Genomic DNA, 12,731 nt, shown 5'->3' with positions numbered 1-12,731 from the left:
AGTTTGTGCAATTACTAAAACATGGTAGTGCCAATATCAATAGCTGAGTACAAATACGCAGTAATTTTACCTGCTTGTTGATGGTTGGCTATTTTTGCTAGGAAATTGCTAGTGACCATTGCAAAAGGCATTTTGCAGCTATGTCGCACATTTAGAGAATGCATTGTCTCCATTCACGAGGTGGGCGACATGCGACAGAGCCGTCAAATGCCTTTCGCGATGGGCGCTAGCAAATGCTAACATTTAGTTCCCCATTAGCCGATTCAGAAATATATGCTACTGGATATGTGGGCCCTTAAGTGCTCAATATTTGAAGGACTTTTTTCTTCTTCTTTTTTTTGCAGGTATTTGGATTTATTCATTAACTTCTGTTATTTGGCATAGGTAGAATGCGAGTCTAATTGTGCTTGCATCTGGATAGTATAATCTTCATTGTCTTGTTATCATTTTCACTTCCCTTGTTTGTTTAGATGTAGACTAGGGGTGTAAACGAGCCTAGCCGAGCTTGGCCAGGCTCGGCTCGGCTCGAGCTCGGGCTCGAACCAGGTCGGCTTGGCTCGGTCAGGCTCGGCCAAGCTCGCGAGCGGCTCGCGAGCCTTACCGAGCTCGGGTTATATTATGTTCACACCCCTCATCTTCCCTGGATAGCCCTACTAGTGTAATTTGACTACTTTTTTTACACTATGGGGGGTGGTCCTAGTAACAAATGGGGTTCCAAAAATGAAGTGACATATTTTGCCCCCCCCTTTCACTCCAATGACAACCCTTTTAATGTATATATTAATATATAATATATATATATATATATATATATATATATATATATATATATATATATATTTACATATATTAAATTCTTAACGAGCTTTAACGAGCCGAGCCCGAGTTAGGCCAGGCTCGGCTCGGCTCGGCTCGTTAAGCTTAACGAGCCGGCTTGGCTCGGCTCATTAAGGATTTGAGCCGAGCTTTTTTCGAGCCGAGCTCGAGCGAGCTTCCGAGCCCGAGCCAAAATTGACACCCTTAACGTAGACGAATGCATTCTCTACTATTTTCAATGCATATTGACATAGTGCTATTTCCAATACGTCTAGACAAAATGCAATTGAGAAATAATATCAGCACAACTATTATATTTATATTTTCACAAACCATCTTGTCTTTTAGTATTTAAAGAGCTGTCAAAAGTTTATTACATTTCCCAACAAGCTCTCGAGAGCCAATTAAAGAAGAAAAGACAGCTGGGTTTGTGCAAATATCAAAACATGGTTTTGCTGATAACATTTGCCTATGCAACCTTCTCTACATTAATGAAACTTAGCCAATCCAAGAAATGATTATATAAGATTGATCATAAGAAATTTTGCTGATGTTGCATTCATTCATATATGCTTCTGATAATTTTTATTTAAAGAGGAGATTATATCATTTAAACCTCCCCAAAACTGGATAAGAAGTAGATATTAACATCAGTCATCATTTCTTTTTGGTGGGATAAGAAACCATTTTGTTAATTCCACATAACCCTCCAGCTTTTCCTGTGTTTCTCTTCATCCTTATATACCCCTTTTCTCCCCATTTTGCCCCCCACGAGTTCTTCACGATGATGTAATCCACACCCTTGGTTGATCCATATCCAACGGCTGCTACTCCGTGATCTAGTTCGCTTCCACAATGCCCATCAAAAACCCCCTGTAAACCAACACCCCTTGTTAAAATTAATCCACGCCTTTCATCAGTTCAACCTTTACATTAACACAGCTTTGTACGTGTGTACCTCTTCTCAAGATATGCATACATAGGTGAAATCACCTATTATTCGTGCATGTAAATATGGATATTATGTGGGGGAATTTTAGTCATGTTATATGCTAGGGAAATGATATTTCCACACCCTTTTCCACCATTTTCACCTCTCTTGTTGGTTCTTTCCTAAAAATAGCTGCATTTCCACCTCCTTTTGTTTGTATTTTTCAGAAAATAAAGTTATTTTTTGAGAAGAAAACCATAGGAGGTGGAAATGCTGGGAAAGGGAGTGCAAATATTTCCCTTATGTACAATATATACAGTATACTATAACTCAACGAGCTGATTTGAAACACAGTGAGAACTTAATTTGATAAAAAATTATATTGAGTCATTGAACAAGGAAACTATATAGGGTATATATAGTTTGGAGTCGAATATTGAGTCATATGCGTGCATGTGATGATGCTAATGAAGAAAATGAGAAAAATAAGGGAAAATCATACCCCACTGTAGAATTGGAAATCTCTACCAGAGGCCTCAATAGCAACACTCAAAGGTTGGTGAGCCAGAGCTTTCAACAGGCTCTCTTCATCATTCTGTGGCACATCTTCATAACCAGTAATGGTTACAACTCCCAAACCCTAAAGAAATAGTTAAAACTATTAGAAATTCAGTCATCTTATAAGAGAAAACAAACAAAATGACATATCAAAAAAGGAAAAAAGAAGAAGAAAACAAACAAAAGGGAGTGGAAATATTATTTTCACATGGTCTTTTACTTTGTCATACCAGTCTTCAAGTATAAATGATTAAATAACACCAACTCTAATAGCAAGTTTCTGGAGTAATTGGTTGTTTCACATGGTATCAGAGCTATTGCTTCACGGCAGGTCTTGGGTTCTTGTAGGGAATTTAACCGGGTAGAACTCACTCCTAAAAGCTAGCTGTTAGAGGGAGGGTGCCCATTACCTTATAATTCATCCCCATCCACTTCACTTTACCAACGTGGGACTATTTGCTTTTGCGTGGAACTCTAACAATCTCCCTCTCCACGCGGAAGCAACATGGACCATCTCGCCCCTCCACATGGCGGCTACGTGGGAACCACGAGATCTTCTCCGAGGGAATTCCACAGTCTTCGGAGGCACGCCGGGGTTACTGAGATCTTCTCGGGAGTTACCACGCCCCAGCTCTGATACCACCTGTAGGGAATTTAACCGAGTAAAACTCACCCCTAAAAGCTAGCTGTTAGAGGGAGGGTGCCCATTCCCTTATAACCCATCCCCATCCACTTCACTTTACCAATGTGGGACTATTTGCTTTTGCGTGGAACTCCAACAGTTGTAAACCCAACAACTCCTTGACATTAAAAAAAAAAAAAACACATTTGCAGCCAAACCAAAAAAGGGGGCTACATGTGTCACACATGTATGGCCAACCTAAAAAACAGAGGGCCACACATGAGAGGGAGTCTTGAAGTATAAATGATTAAATAACACCAACTCTACAAATGATTAACTAACACCAACTCTAACAGCTTAAGCTTTTGGAGTAATTGGTTGTTTCATGTCGTATCAAAACTATAGCCTCCCGGCAGGTCCTGGTTCAAAACCCAACAACTCCTTGATATTAAAAATCCACATGTACTGCCGACCCAAAAGAGAGGGGCCACACTTGAGGGGGAGTGTTGAAGTATAAATGATTAAATAACACAAACTCTAACAGCTAAAGCTTTTCGAGAAATTGGGTTGTTTCACAATACCTTCTTCTTCTCCTCACAGGTGCCTTCCTCCATGAGATAGGGGTAGTCTTCTTCGCTATGGAGACCGCCATTAGAGACGATGAAGGAGAAGGCGTAATCCATGAGTCCTCCATTGCACCCACTATTGAATTCTTTATCACAATCGATTAATTCTTGCTCTGAGAGGGAGGTCAGGTTTCCGGTCACTATCTGATTAATGCCTTCTACGGCCGCTACTGTTGAAAAAGCCCAGCAACTACCTACATGTTTACCAGTAGTACACCTTAATACTGTAATTATTAAGCCGCTTCTGTTGATATCGGCACCCCTCTTTAGATTTTAAGCTTCTCTCAAACACCTTATGCATTTGAGTTACAAAAGATAAAACCTCCTACTTATTTTTCTTCTTCTAATTACTAATAAAACTTATGCATCATTATAGCTTCGTCTTTCCCAAATATCTAGTAATGATTTATTTCCTTTAGCCCTGTTTGGAAAAGAAAAACTTTTCCAAAATTTCTTACTTTTTCATTGTTTGATTACCAATGGAAAAAGTAACTTCAAACAAAATAATTCAAGTTTTATTTTTGGGGACCATCAATTTATAATGGTATCCCTATAAATAAGCCCTAAATATATCACTTCCCTTTAACTTGTGGAGATGAAAAAACTCTCCTAGTAATAATTTTTCCATGAGAAATGCCTTCCTTGCAATCCAAACATGGCCTTAGTATTTTCATTTCTATTTGAGTATATGGAAAATGGATTTGTGCCTATTGTAGCTCAAGGGGAGTGATAAATTGACTCCCATATATCTTAAATCGACTCCCCATATATGTTGTGTTAGCAAAACAAAAGAAAAACAATATTGAGTTCGATCTTTTTTTTTTTTGAAACATCAGTATTGAGTTTTAATAATGATCTATGTATTAATTTTTCATATTCTATATTTAAATATTAAAACCCACTTGAATATAATCATATACATATATATGGATAGATATAGAGAGAGAAAGAGAGATCCTTATTCCTCACCACATTGGCCTTGGTTCTTCACAGGAGTAACAGCTCCTTTCTTTCTCCAATCAACAGACTTAGGTAGATTTCCAGCATTTCTATACCTAAAACCTTCAGAAGAATCACTCCTCCTCAACATGTCAACTTCCAATCCTAGATACTTAGCCTTGAACTCTTCATGGCTCAAGTCTGCAAACTCATTCAACCCAAGCCAATAACTATCCAACTTCTTATTTGTCTCATCGATGTGCATCAAATTATCCTTGAACACTTCAAATCGGTGCAACTTCTCTTCGATAGTCGCATAAGACTTTACGTGTTTCGCCAACCATGACTCAAAGAGATCGATCAGTCGGTCATTTGACGTGAGATCATCTTCCGAATAACCCAGGATTGAAAAATCTCCAGCGAACGCCGAACGAACTATGAGGAACATGGAAATGGAGAGTAGAGAGAGCTTAGAAAAGAGGAGTGCCATGTTTAATGTATGTTTGAATTGGGATTTTACAGAAGTAGAAGGAGATGTATAGAAAGTGAGGTGATGAGGGATACTTGTATAGGTTTTTTCTCTTATGTTACTTGCAAGCAAAGCACTTGAAATGTTTGACACTGCCAAAAGGAAGTCTTTAAGCTTGGTTCTTGTAAAAGTCTTTAATTTCAAGCATGTTGTATGGTTATTATAGAACGGATTTTGACAGGTAGAAAGAGGAAGGAGGGTTCATTGCAGTGCATGTGTTCTTCTGTTTGGAGACCCCAATTGTGCGATTTTTATCGTCCGATCAGACCCAGTAGATGGACTATCTAGAATGCGAGCAGACCGTCCATGTGGCCAATTTATTGGAATTGAACAAAAATTGGAGCAAATGAGTTGGTAGCTTAACATTTTTGAAGAGATAAATTCAATTGATCAAGAAATTAGCTTTATTTCAAGAGGAAACATTATATGTTGACTGGCTGTCTTATTTCAAATATGGTAAGGGTTATGCTTTCAGTCTACTGGGTCACACTATGGAGGGCTATGTCTTAACCAATCTTCCATCCGATGATCCTAGATCTGCAAATGGACGATTCAGATGAGGAGCTACAATCCACACCCATAACAAGAAAATATCCATGATCCATAGGTAAATTTTGGACAAAGATACACTATTTTAGAAAGATTACCGATAGGTTTAGAAGATAATAATTCAGTATCTCGGACTTGTAAACCTTCATGCTGTTGCCTTCTCATTTCCTATCCATTTTACAGGCCACAGATTTAAAGTGTTGGGCTTGTCCAATGGAACGTGGCCCACCCACAATAGGACAATAAATGAGGGAAGTGATATATTCGCCCCCTTTTCTTCTTTGGGACAGCCCCCTCTAGTCTATATATGACCAGTGTTTTACACTACAAGGGGTTGTCTCAAGTAAGAAAAGAGAGCGAATGTAGCATTTCTCATGATTTAGATCACCGGACAAGTGGTCCCCACCTATTCTGCCCTGTTCTTAATTTCCTCCAGAAAAATAGGGCATAACAACACCATATAATTCTCAAAAAAAAAAAAAAAGAGTATTCTACAGGGCTATTGCCAAGACAACTTTCAATACAGAAGACAATAAGCTCACCATCAGCAGTAGAAACATCATCAAGGAAACCCATAAAAATGTAAAACTGAAACTAGATGCAATTGGGCACAGTACAGTACAATGTAATTACAGGGATCCATAAAAGGAAAACCCAAATACACCAGTGCTCATTTTAGACTCTAGGCCATGGCAACATAACTAATCGAGATGGAATGGAGCCTCTTTCACAGCCCAAATGGATAATACACTGACTTTATGAATGGAAGCATGCCAAAGGAACCCTAATCTTCGAAAATGAATGCATGAGATGAGCAGCACGCGATCAATTACAGTGCTTCTTCTTCCATTCCTTGTAAGTAGTCCTTCAAAAGGATATCAAAACCCAAGAGACTACTGATGGTCTTATCATCCCCCAACCAATATATTATGATTTGATGGACTCGTATTTTTCACCCATAGTACCCCCTTTCTGTTTCTGAAACTGGATATAACGCAATGTACTGGCAAAGAAAGCATCGGCAGATGGGTCCGGTGTCGTGCTATCACTTTGCATTTCTGTTGTGATCAATTCTATCAGGCCCTGGATTACTGTGCTTGTAATCTGAGGGTTCCCTTTTTCAAAAAAGTATAGGTACCTGTGATAATGACACAACACATTAGTGAACTATTAACTAATCAAATAATAAAGGTGATGTGATTCGGTAGGGTGCTAATTACTTGTTCAGTATTTCAACAAATAGTGTGACAGGTCCACCACTACCACGTGTTGCACTAGCCATCTGTTGAGCAGCATTAGCAATCCTTAATGCACGCTTTAGGCAAAGCAGGACCCTGGAAATAAGGCATAATAAACTATTAGTGCATTAAGCAATGCCCACTATAGGACTTCATAATTCAACTGTGGTTTCACACAACCACCATTGCAACTAAAATGATAGGCAATCTAATAGGCCCAGTCCTGAATCAGAAGACTTGGGGCCTCTTTGGATACCACCAAAATTCATTCCTATTTGCAAGTAAGGTTATTTTACGTTAATTATTTGAAAATGGGAAATTAAGGTCACTTTGAAAGCCACTGAACGTGGATGCACAGTGGACAAATGTGTCAAATACATCAGTGTACCTTTCTCCATCTTTGATACCATCCTGATCATCAACCCAAAAGAGATGTGAACATGCATAAACGGCTCTGGATTGATCAGGCTTCTTTAAAAGCTTTGCAGAATACTTCCAAAGGAAAAAAAAAACAATGTCAGAGTTTCACAGGAAAAAATTAAAAGGTTCAATATGCAGGGAAAACATTCGACCATTACCCCTGTTGCCTTGTGTGTTAGTGTATCCCTGTTCTCAACACCAAAAATATTCATCCTCTGGAGAGTCCCTATTATAAGGTGTATTGCAGTGACCTGGGCTTTTGAATCCTGCTCACAAGACAGCTCCAATTAAGCAAAATCTGATGGAATCTTAAATCTTCGAAAATAAAGACTACAAGAAGAACTTTATGTAACCCATAAAAGAAAAAAAAAACGAGAAGGAACACATGTAACAAAGGGAACAATTATTGATTCAGGAGGGGATTTTTGGATTCCAATTACCGAAATTTCTTCCTCATACAGTATAAATGCTTGAGTGAAAAATTCATATGCGACAGGTTCAAGTTCACAATCATTGGCGGCCTGAACAGCAAAGTCAAGAGCAACATATTAGCAAGACAAATGGCTGAAAATGGGAAATAATGTGTTAGGCATAAACTTAGGGATTACCTCAGCACATTGCAAGTACAACCTTAATGCTAGTTCTGATGATGGAACAGATGATAAAGCCTCAATAGTCTGAGATTAATAACAGGAGCCATCAAATACCAAAAATGAGGGGGTCAAAAGACTCAAAACAACCCCTGGACTACAAATAAAAATATCAGAACGACAACCAGGTGTATGAACATTGTAAAAAAGAGGAACTTCAAAGCATGTGACTGTCATGGTAACAACAAAGCAGCAACCAAAGTAAAACCATGGGAACTTTGTAATGGAGCTATATTTAGCAAGGGAATATATTAATATATTGATCCATTACATAGTCCTTCACCTCTAATGTAGCTCAGCCATATCATATAGTGGTAATCACGGTTTTAAATTTCAGCCGAATACAGAAATTTTGGATTTCGGTTGGGACCGAAACCGAAATCCACAAAACCCAAAATTTTGGCCAGTAACAAATTTCGGCTGAAATTTCGGGAAACTGGGATTTTTTTTTACCAAAATTTCGGCAGTTTCGGCTATGTCCGAAAGCGAAACCGAAATTTAAATCCATGGTGGTAATCAAAATCCTGAAGCAAGATACACTAAATAAACCACTGATAAATGTATCACATAGTGGTAAAGATACCAAAATTTAACCTTTAAGGAAGTCATATGAATCTAACTTGAAGGAATGGTATATTATTTTCTGTTCATCTAAACAAAGCTATGTAGAAAGGGAAATGATCTGACTCAGCAGATTCTGTAACATCACTTACGCTGGACAAAATCTAAGTCAAACTCTTGCTGAACTTTTATTTAAAGAAGCTTGACTTTCTTGTGCACAGATTACCTGGTGCAAAAGCTGAAAATTTTTCTTAGGTGTGACAGGCACTTCTTCTCCAATGACATCACCGTCCTGACCTTGTAATCGTCTGACCAACTGCATGCCAGCATAATATATCGTTAGTTCTCCAAAATCTTCTGAGAGAAAACTAGTACAACTACTGAAAGTGAGAGATTGATGCAATTCAGGTGAACTTTCATAAGTTTGGGGTTTCAGATACTGAAACTACATTCTTAATAATATTAAATAAATTCAAACATATGGAAGAAAACCAAGTTAATTTTAAAAGGGGAAAAGAATAAAGACAACGAATATGCCGCTATACATGAAAAAATTTAACCTCTAATGACAGCCTAGATTCGAAAAAAAACAGCTCTTTGTTGCATAGCCTTGTGGTATAAACTAGACAAATCCTAAGATGCTACTATTTCAATAATTCTACTCTATCGGCTCCTTGAAAGACGTAGCTTGCTGCTCCAGCGTACTCGACTAATAACAACTAGTACTGATTGATGGCTTAGATACATATGTAGAGTGACCGCGGAATCAGCCTATTTAGGATACCAAGAGGGGGCTGTTTCAAAGCCATGCAGACTAACAAAACCATGTGACACCATTTGGCAAAATGCAACAATTCCAACAACAAATGAAGAAAGATTAGCAAAGCATACAGTTTTTACATCATATATCAACCTTATTAGGATGAAAGTACACAGCCCGACCCATTCGACACTTAGATGAGCTGCCCCTGAAACCCCATCACAGGCGTTCTGCCCCCTGCAACCCCAGCAAGCTGACGGCACCGCTCAACCCACATGTGCGCTGCGCACATTCGTCTGTCAGGGTCCTGTATAATGCCAGAATACAAGACATCTACACAAAACCTACCATAGTGAAGACAATGCCTATATTCAGAAGGCCCGGTCTCAAACACTCCTAGTACTGGGGCTCAGGGAAATCGGGAGTCCCGTTTCTATGGCTAAGCTCAAGGAAAGTGGGCCTCCCTTCCTGTGCAGGCAGCCAGGCATGACCCATGGTTTTGATGAAGTATGTTCTCACTATTCATCCCCTATGAACCATGTAGAACCAACCGACTAAGGGAGAAGGCCACTCATTACGCATATCATCAAGCATAAGCTCCCATCCAAGCTTATCCAATCATTCATCTGAGAATATCAGCGGCCCTAGTTGAGTAGTCCATATGGCATTCTGGACAGGCATAGTACTAGCTGGCATACTATTGTTGGTTGATTCTGCAGGTATCCTGCACTGATTTGAGAGGAGTTTAAGGTTGAGAGATCTCCAGTGTTCTAACATATTCTCATTATATGGTACAGCGCAAGGTTCTTAACCTTGTGGTGGTGGATTTGAGCCCCATGGTGGGCGTTTCTTTTCATGGAACTGGTTCGTCAACCAGTTACTCCAAAAGCTTAAGCTATTGGAGAAGGCATTATTTAATCTTTGATACTTTAACACAGACTAATTCATGTTACAATAGAATTATATTGCTTTCCGATTGTGCACCTTTCAAAATAACCTCACGAAGTGCCTTGTCGCGGTTGATGCATAATCAGGCAATCAACAATCAATACTGAAATATTAGTTAAATGCAGTGCAATAAGACTTTTCCACATGAATTCATTCACTTCCAAATCTTGTTAACATAGAAAAGATGGTGCGACATTTCATCATATGAACTGAAAACATCAAATACAAACCTTAAGGGCTGAAAATACTAGGGGAGGAACAGTGAAAGGAAGGCGCTTTGGACCTCCACTTAAAATATGCTTCTTCACCGTACATATGATCTGAAATTCGATAAACAAGATATTATGACCAAATTGCAGCAAGTTTGAACTAATATAAAAATACAAGTTACAAAATCAATGGCGGTCAAGAAAGAAATTTCTATTCATGCAACATATAAGTGAAGATTGATCTGCAACACCACATTTCAACAGGTCAGTAAAGCTTGAAAAATATTCCACATTATGTTCATTTATAGAATCAAAGAAAACAGAATCACATTCAAGATGATGATAATTGTCCATGAAACAACACCACATGCTTTAGATATGTGATATTCCTACAGCTAAGCAATAAAATAAAACCATGTGCGAAAGATGGTAGGGCGGTAGGAGTGCAATCATTAGCTAGGTTGTATCATTATGACTATACTTCTTGTAATGATTTGGATAGTAGGGAGATAACGTAATAGCAGAACCTTCACAATGATGTAAAAAAAGATTTCAGCTTCAATAAATGGGACATGTTAGTGATAAGTGCTTAATGCAGATTAGTATCAAAGAAGAAACAACAGATCGAGGAAGAACATCAAGTTGATGGTAAACCCTAATGATCTCAAGAGAAAAGAAAGCAATAGGCAACAAAGTCCACTTTTTCCCTCTTCTTTCTCTTATATATATAAAGCCCTAGGTTTAGTGCCCCCTCTATGTGAAATCTCATTCAATTCTGCTTTATAAGAAAGTGACGAAGGAGAAGGTGATGTAAGAAGGAAACCGAGAAGGTGATGAAAGGAAACTTGATCGAGATCATGGTTTTAAATTTCCCCGAATCGATCGAAATGTTTCCGTTTCCATCCCCACCGAAACAAAATCTCAATGAATTCCTTGCATGTCATTATTTCCATTGAAATTCGACGGAAAAGGTCGGAACGACAAAAAATGGAAAGATGTTATGATTTGCATTTCATTTCATTGCTCATTAATGTAGAGAATGATCTTTGGTAGGCAACATCATTGAAATGCACAGCAAAGTAATCGTACCTTATGCATGGGATGTCAAACCGGGATGGAACCAACGCATGTTACTAGATGTTCGACGTGATTAAGCCATTATGGATGACATTCTTGCTTATGAGATGGTTTCTAAGTATGTATTTGTACTTATCCAAGCATTTCCCAAAGTTTAATCTTAAAATTTCATCATTTGCATTTATTTCCATATTCTTCCGTGATTTTACAAGATTTCCACTGAAAATTCTATCAAAACCGAAATGTTTCCGTTTCCATTCCATCTAAAACGAAAACGAAAACCGAAATTTAAAACCTTGGTTCCCTCATGGTGCCTCGACAAGGAAAGATGTCTTGTAGATTAAAGGTGTCGTCAATACCCAAGTGCCCAGGCAGCTCAATCTCATTAGAAGTGTCATTGATTCGCTTCATCATCTTGCCCCATGCGACAATTTTCCAACTTAGGATGTGTGGTCGAAGGTTTTCTAACCTTCACCATAACCATTTCACCTTCAAGTATTTGTGGACGACGAACATCTGCTTTGGATTCATATGTTGAAATTATGTACCCAACCTTCTATGAACTTCCTCATGCAACTCTTTCATGCATGCATCCATTTATTCTACTTCCTTGCTTGCATTCTCTTAATTAGACAAATGAAATAAGTTGTAATAACGACTTGGTTTCCTTCCATACACAATCTCAAATGGGTTCTTTCTAGTAGGGCGGATTCTTGAACAGTTATATGCAAATTCAGTTTGTAGTAGAATAATATCCCATTCCTATGTAACGCACCAACATGGCTTCTTACAAGATTCCCCAAACTCCAGTTCACCACCTCAGTTTGGTAGTCTGTTTGTGGACAGTAGGCACTCTTATATTGAAGTCCGGTTCCAAATTGCTTCCACAAAGTACTCCAATAGTGTAAGAGAAATGACGGATCATGATCACTACTATCACACCCATGTTGCTGGAATTGTGCTCCTCCCTTGCGTGCCCCAACAATATCTAATTTAAGATCTCCTATCTTTGGCTTGGCCCTAAGCACCAAGATTGCTCTAAGCACAAAACCCCGATAATTTCCATCATCAAGTTGCTCATCACGTGGTGCGCCCAGATTGACAGGTGGCCTACGGACTCTAGTGTTTGAATTGGCATCACTCGTTCTATAGATTCCAGCTGTCTCCAATCGTTGGCAAAGTTTCCCGATCAACTATTTAAAAGATTGAAACTCCTCTCAACCTAGAGTCTTGCTAGTTTGGTGGATTATTACCTCCTTCCACCATGGCCTACGAAAATCACTGACCAAATAGATTCT

At 38.7% G+C, this 12,731-nt stretch overlaps 2 protein-coding genes across 3 annotated transcripts in view; both read right to left on the bottom strand.

Annotated features, from left to right (window-relative positions):
- Positions 1-1,352: 1,352 nt before the first annotated feature.
- LOC143845540 (cysteine protease XCP1-like) lies at positions 1,353-5,163 on the bottom strand. The gene is made up of 4 exons (XM_077353918.1): positions 4,523-5,163; positions 3,509-3,747; positions 2,250-2,387; positions 1,353-1,689 (listed from the first exon to the last, which is right to left on the bottom strand). The coding sequence occupies exons 1-4, from the start codon at positions 4,980-4,982 to the stop codon at positions 1,474-1,476; spliced, it is 1,053 nt and encodes a 350-aa protein (XP_077210033.1). The 5' UTR covers positions 4,983-5,163; the 3' UTR covers positions 1,353-1,473.
- A 988-nt stretch (positions 5,164-6,151) lies between these two features.
- LOC143893087 (vacuolar protein sorting-associated protein 35B-like) overlaps positions 6,152-12,731 on the bottom strand; it is a 32,656-nt gene continuing 26,076 nt past the window's right edge. For both annotated transcript variants that reach the window (XM_077398042.1, XM_077398043.1), the window contains 8 exons: positions 10,378-10,467; positions 8,666-8,755; positions 7,837-7,905; positions 7,669-7,749; positions 7,387-7,494; positions 7,197-7,300; positions 6,791-6,904; positions 6,152-6,708 (listed from right to left, as the gene is read on the bottom strand). In XM_077398042.1, coding sequence (XP_077254157.1) covers positions 6,498-6,708; positions 6,791-6,904; positions 7,197-7,300; positions 7,387-7,494; positions 7,669-7,749; positions 7,837-7,905; positions 8,666-8,755; positions 10,378-10,467 — 867 coding nt within the window. In that variant the 3' untranslated portion in view covers positions 6,152-6,497. The remainder of the gene's footprint in view (positions 6,709-6,790; positions 6,905-7,196; positions 7,301-7,386; positions 7,495-7,668; positions 7,750-7,836; positions 7,906-8,665; positions 8,756-10,377; positions 10,468-12,731) is intronic.

This window comes from Tasmannia lanceolata, unplaced genomic scaffold (assembly GCF_043159265.1).
Source record: "Tasmannia lanceolata isolate RefF3 unplaced genomic scaffold, GAP_Taslan_0.1 ptg000015l, whole genome shotgun sequence".
NCBI classification, from domain to species: Eukaryota; Viridiplantae; Streptophyta; class Magnoliopsida; order Canellales; family Winteraceae; genus Tasmannia; species Tasmannia lanceolata.
Note: the sequence above shows the minus strand (reverse complement) of the source record. Positions and strands in the feature narration are given on the sequence as shown.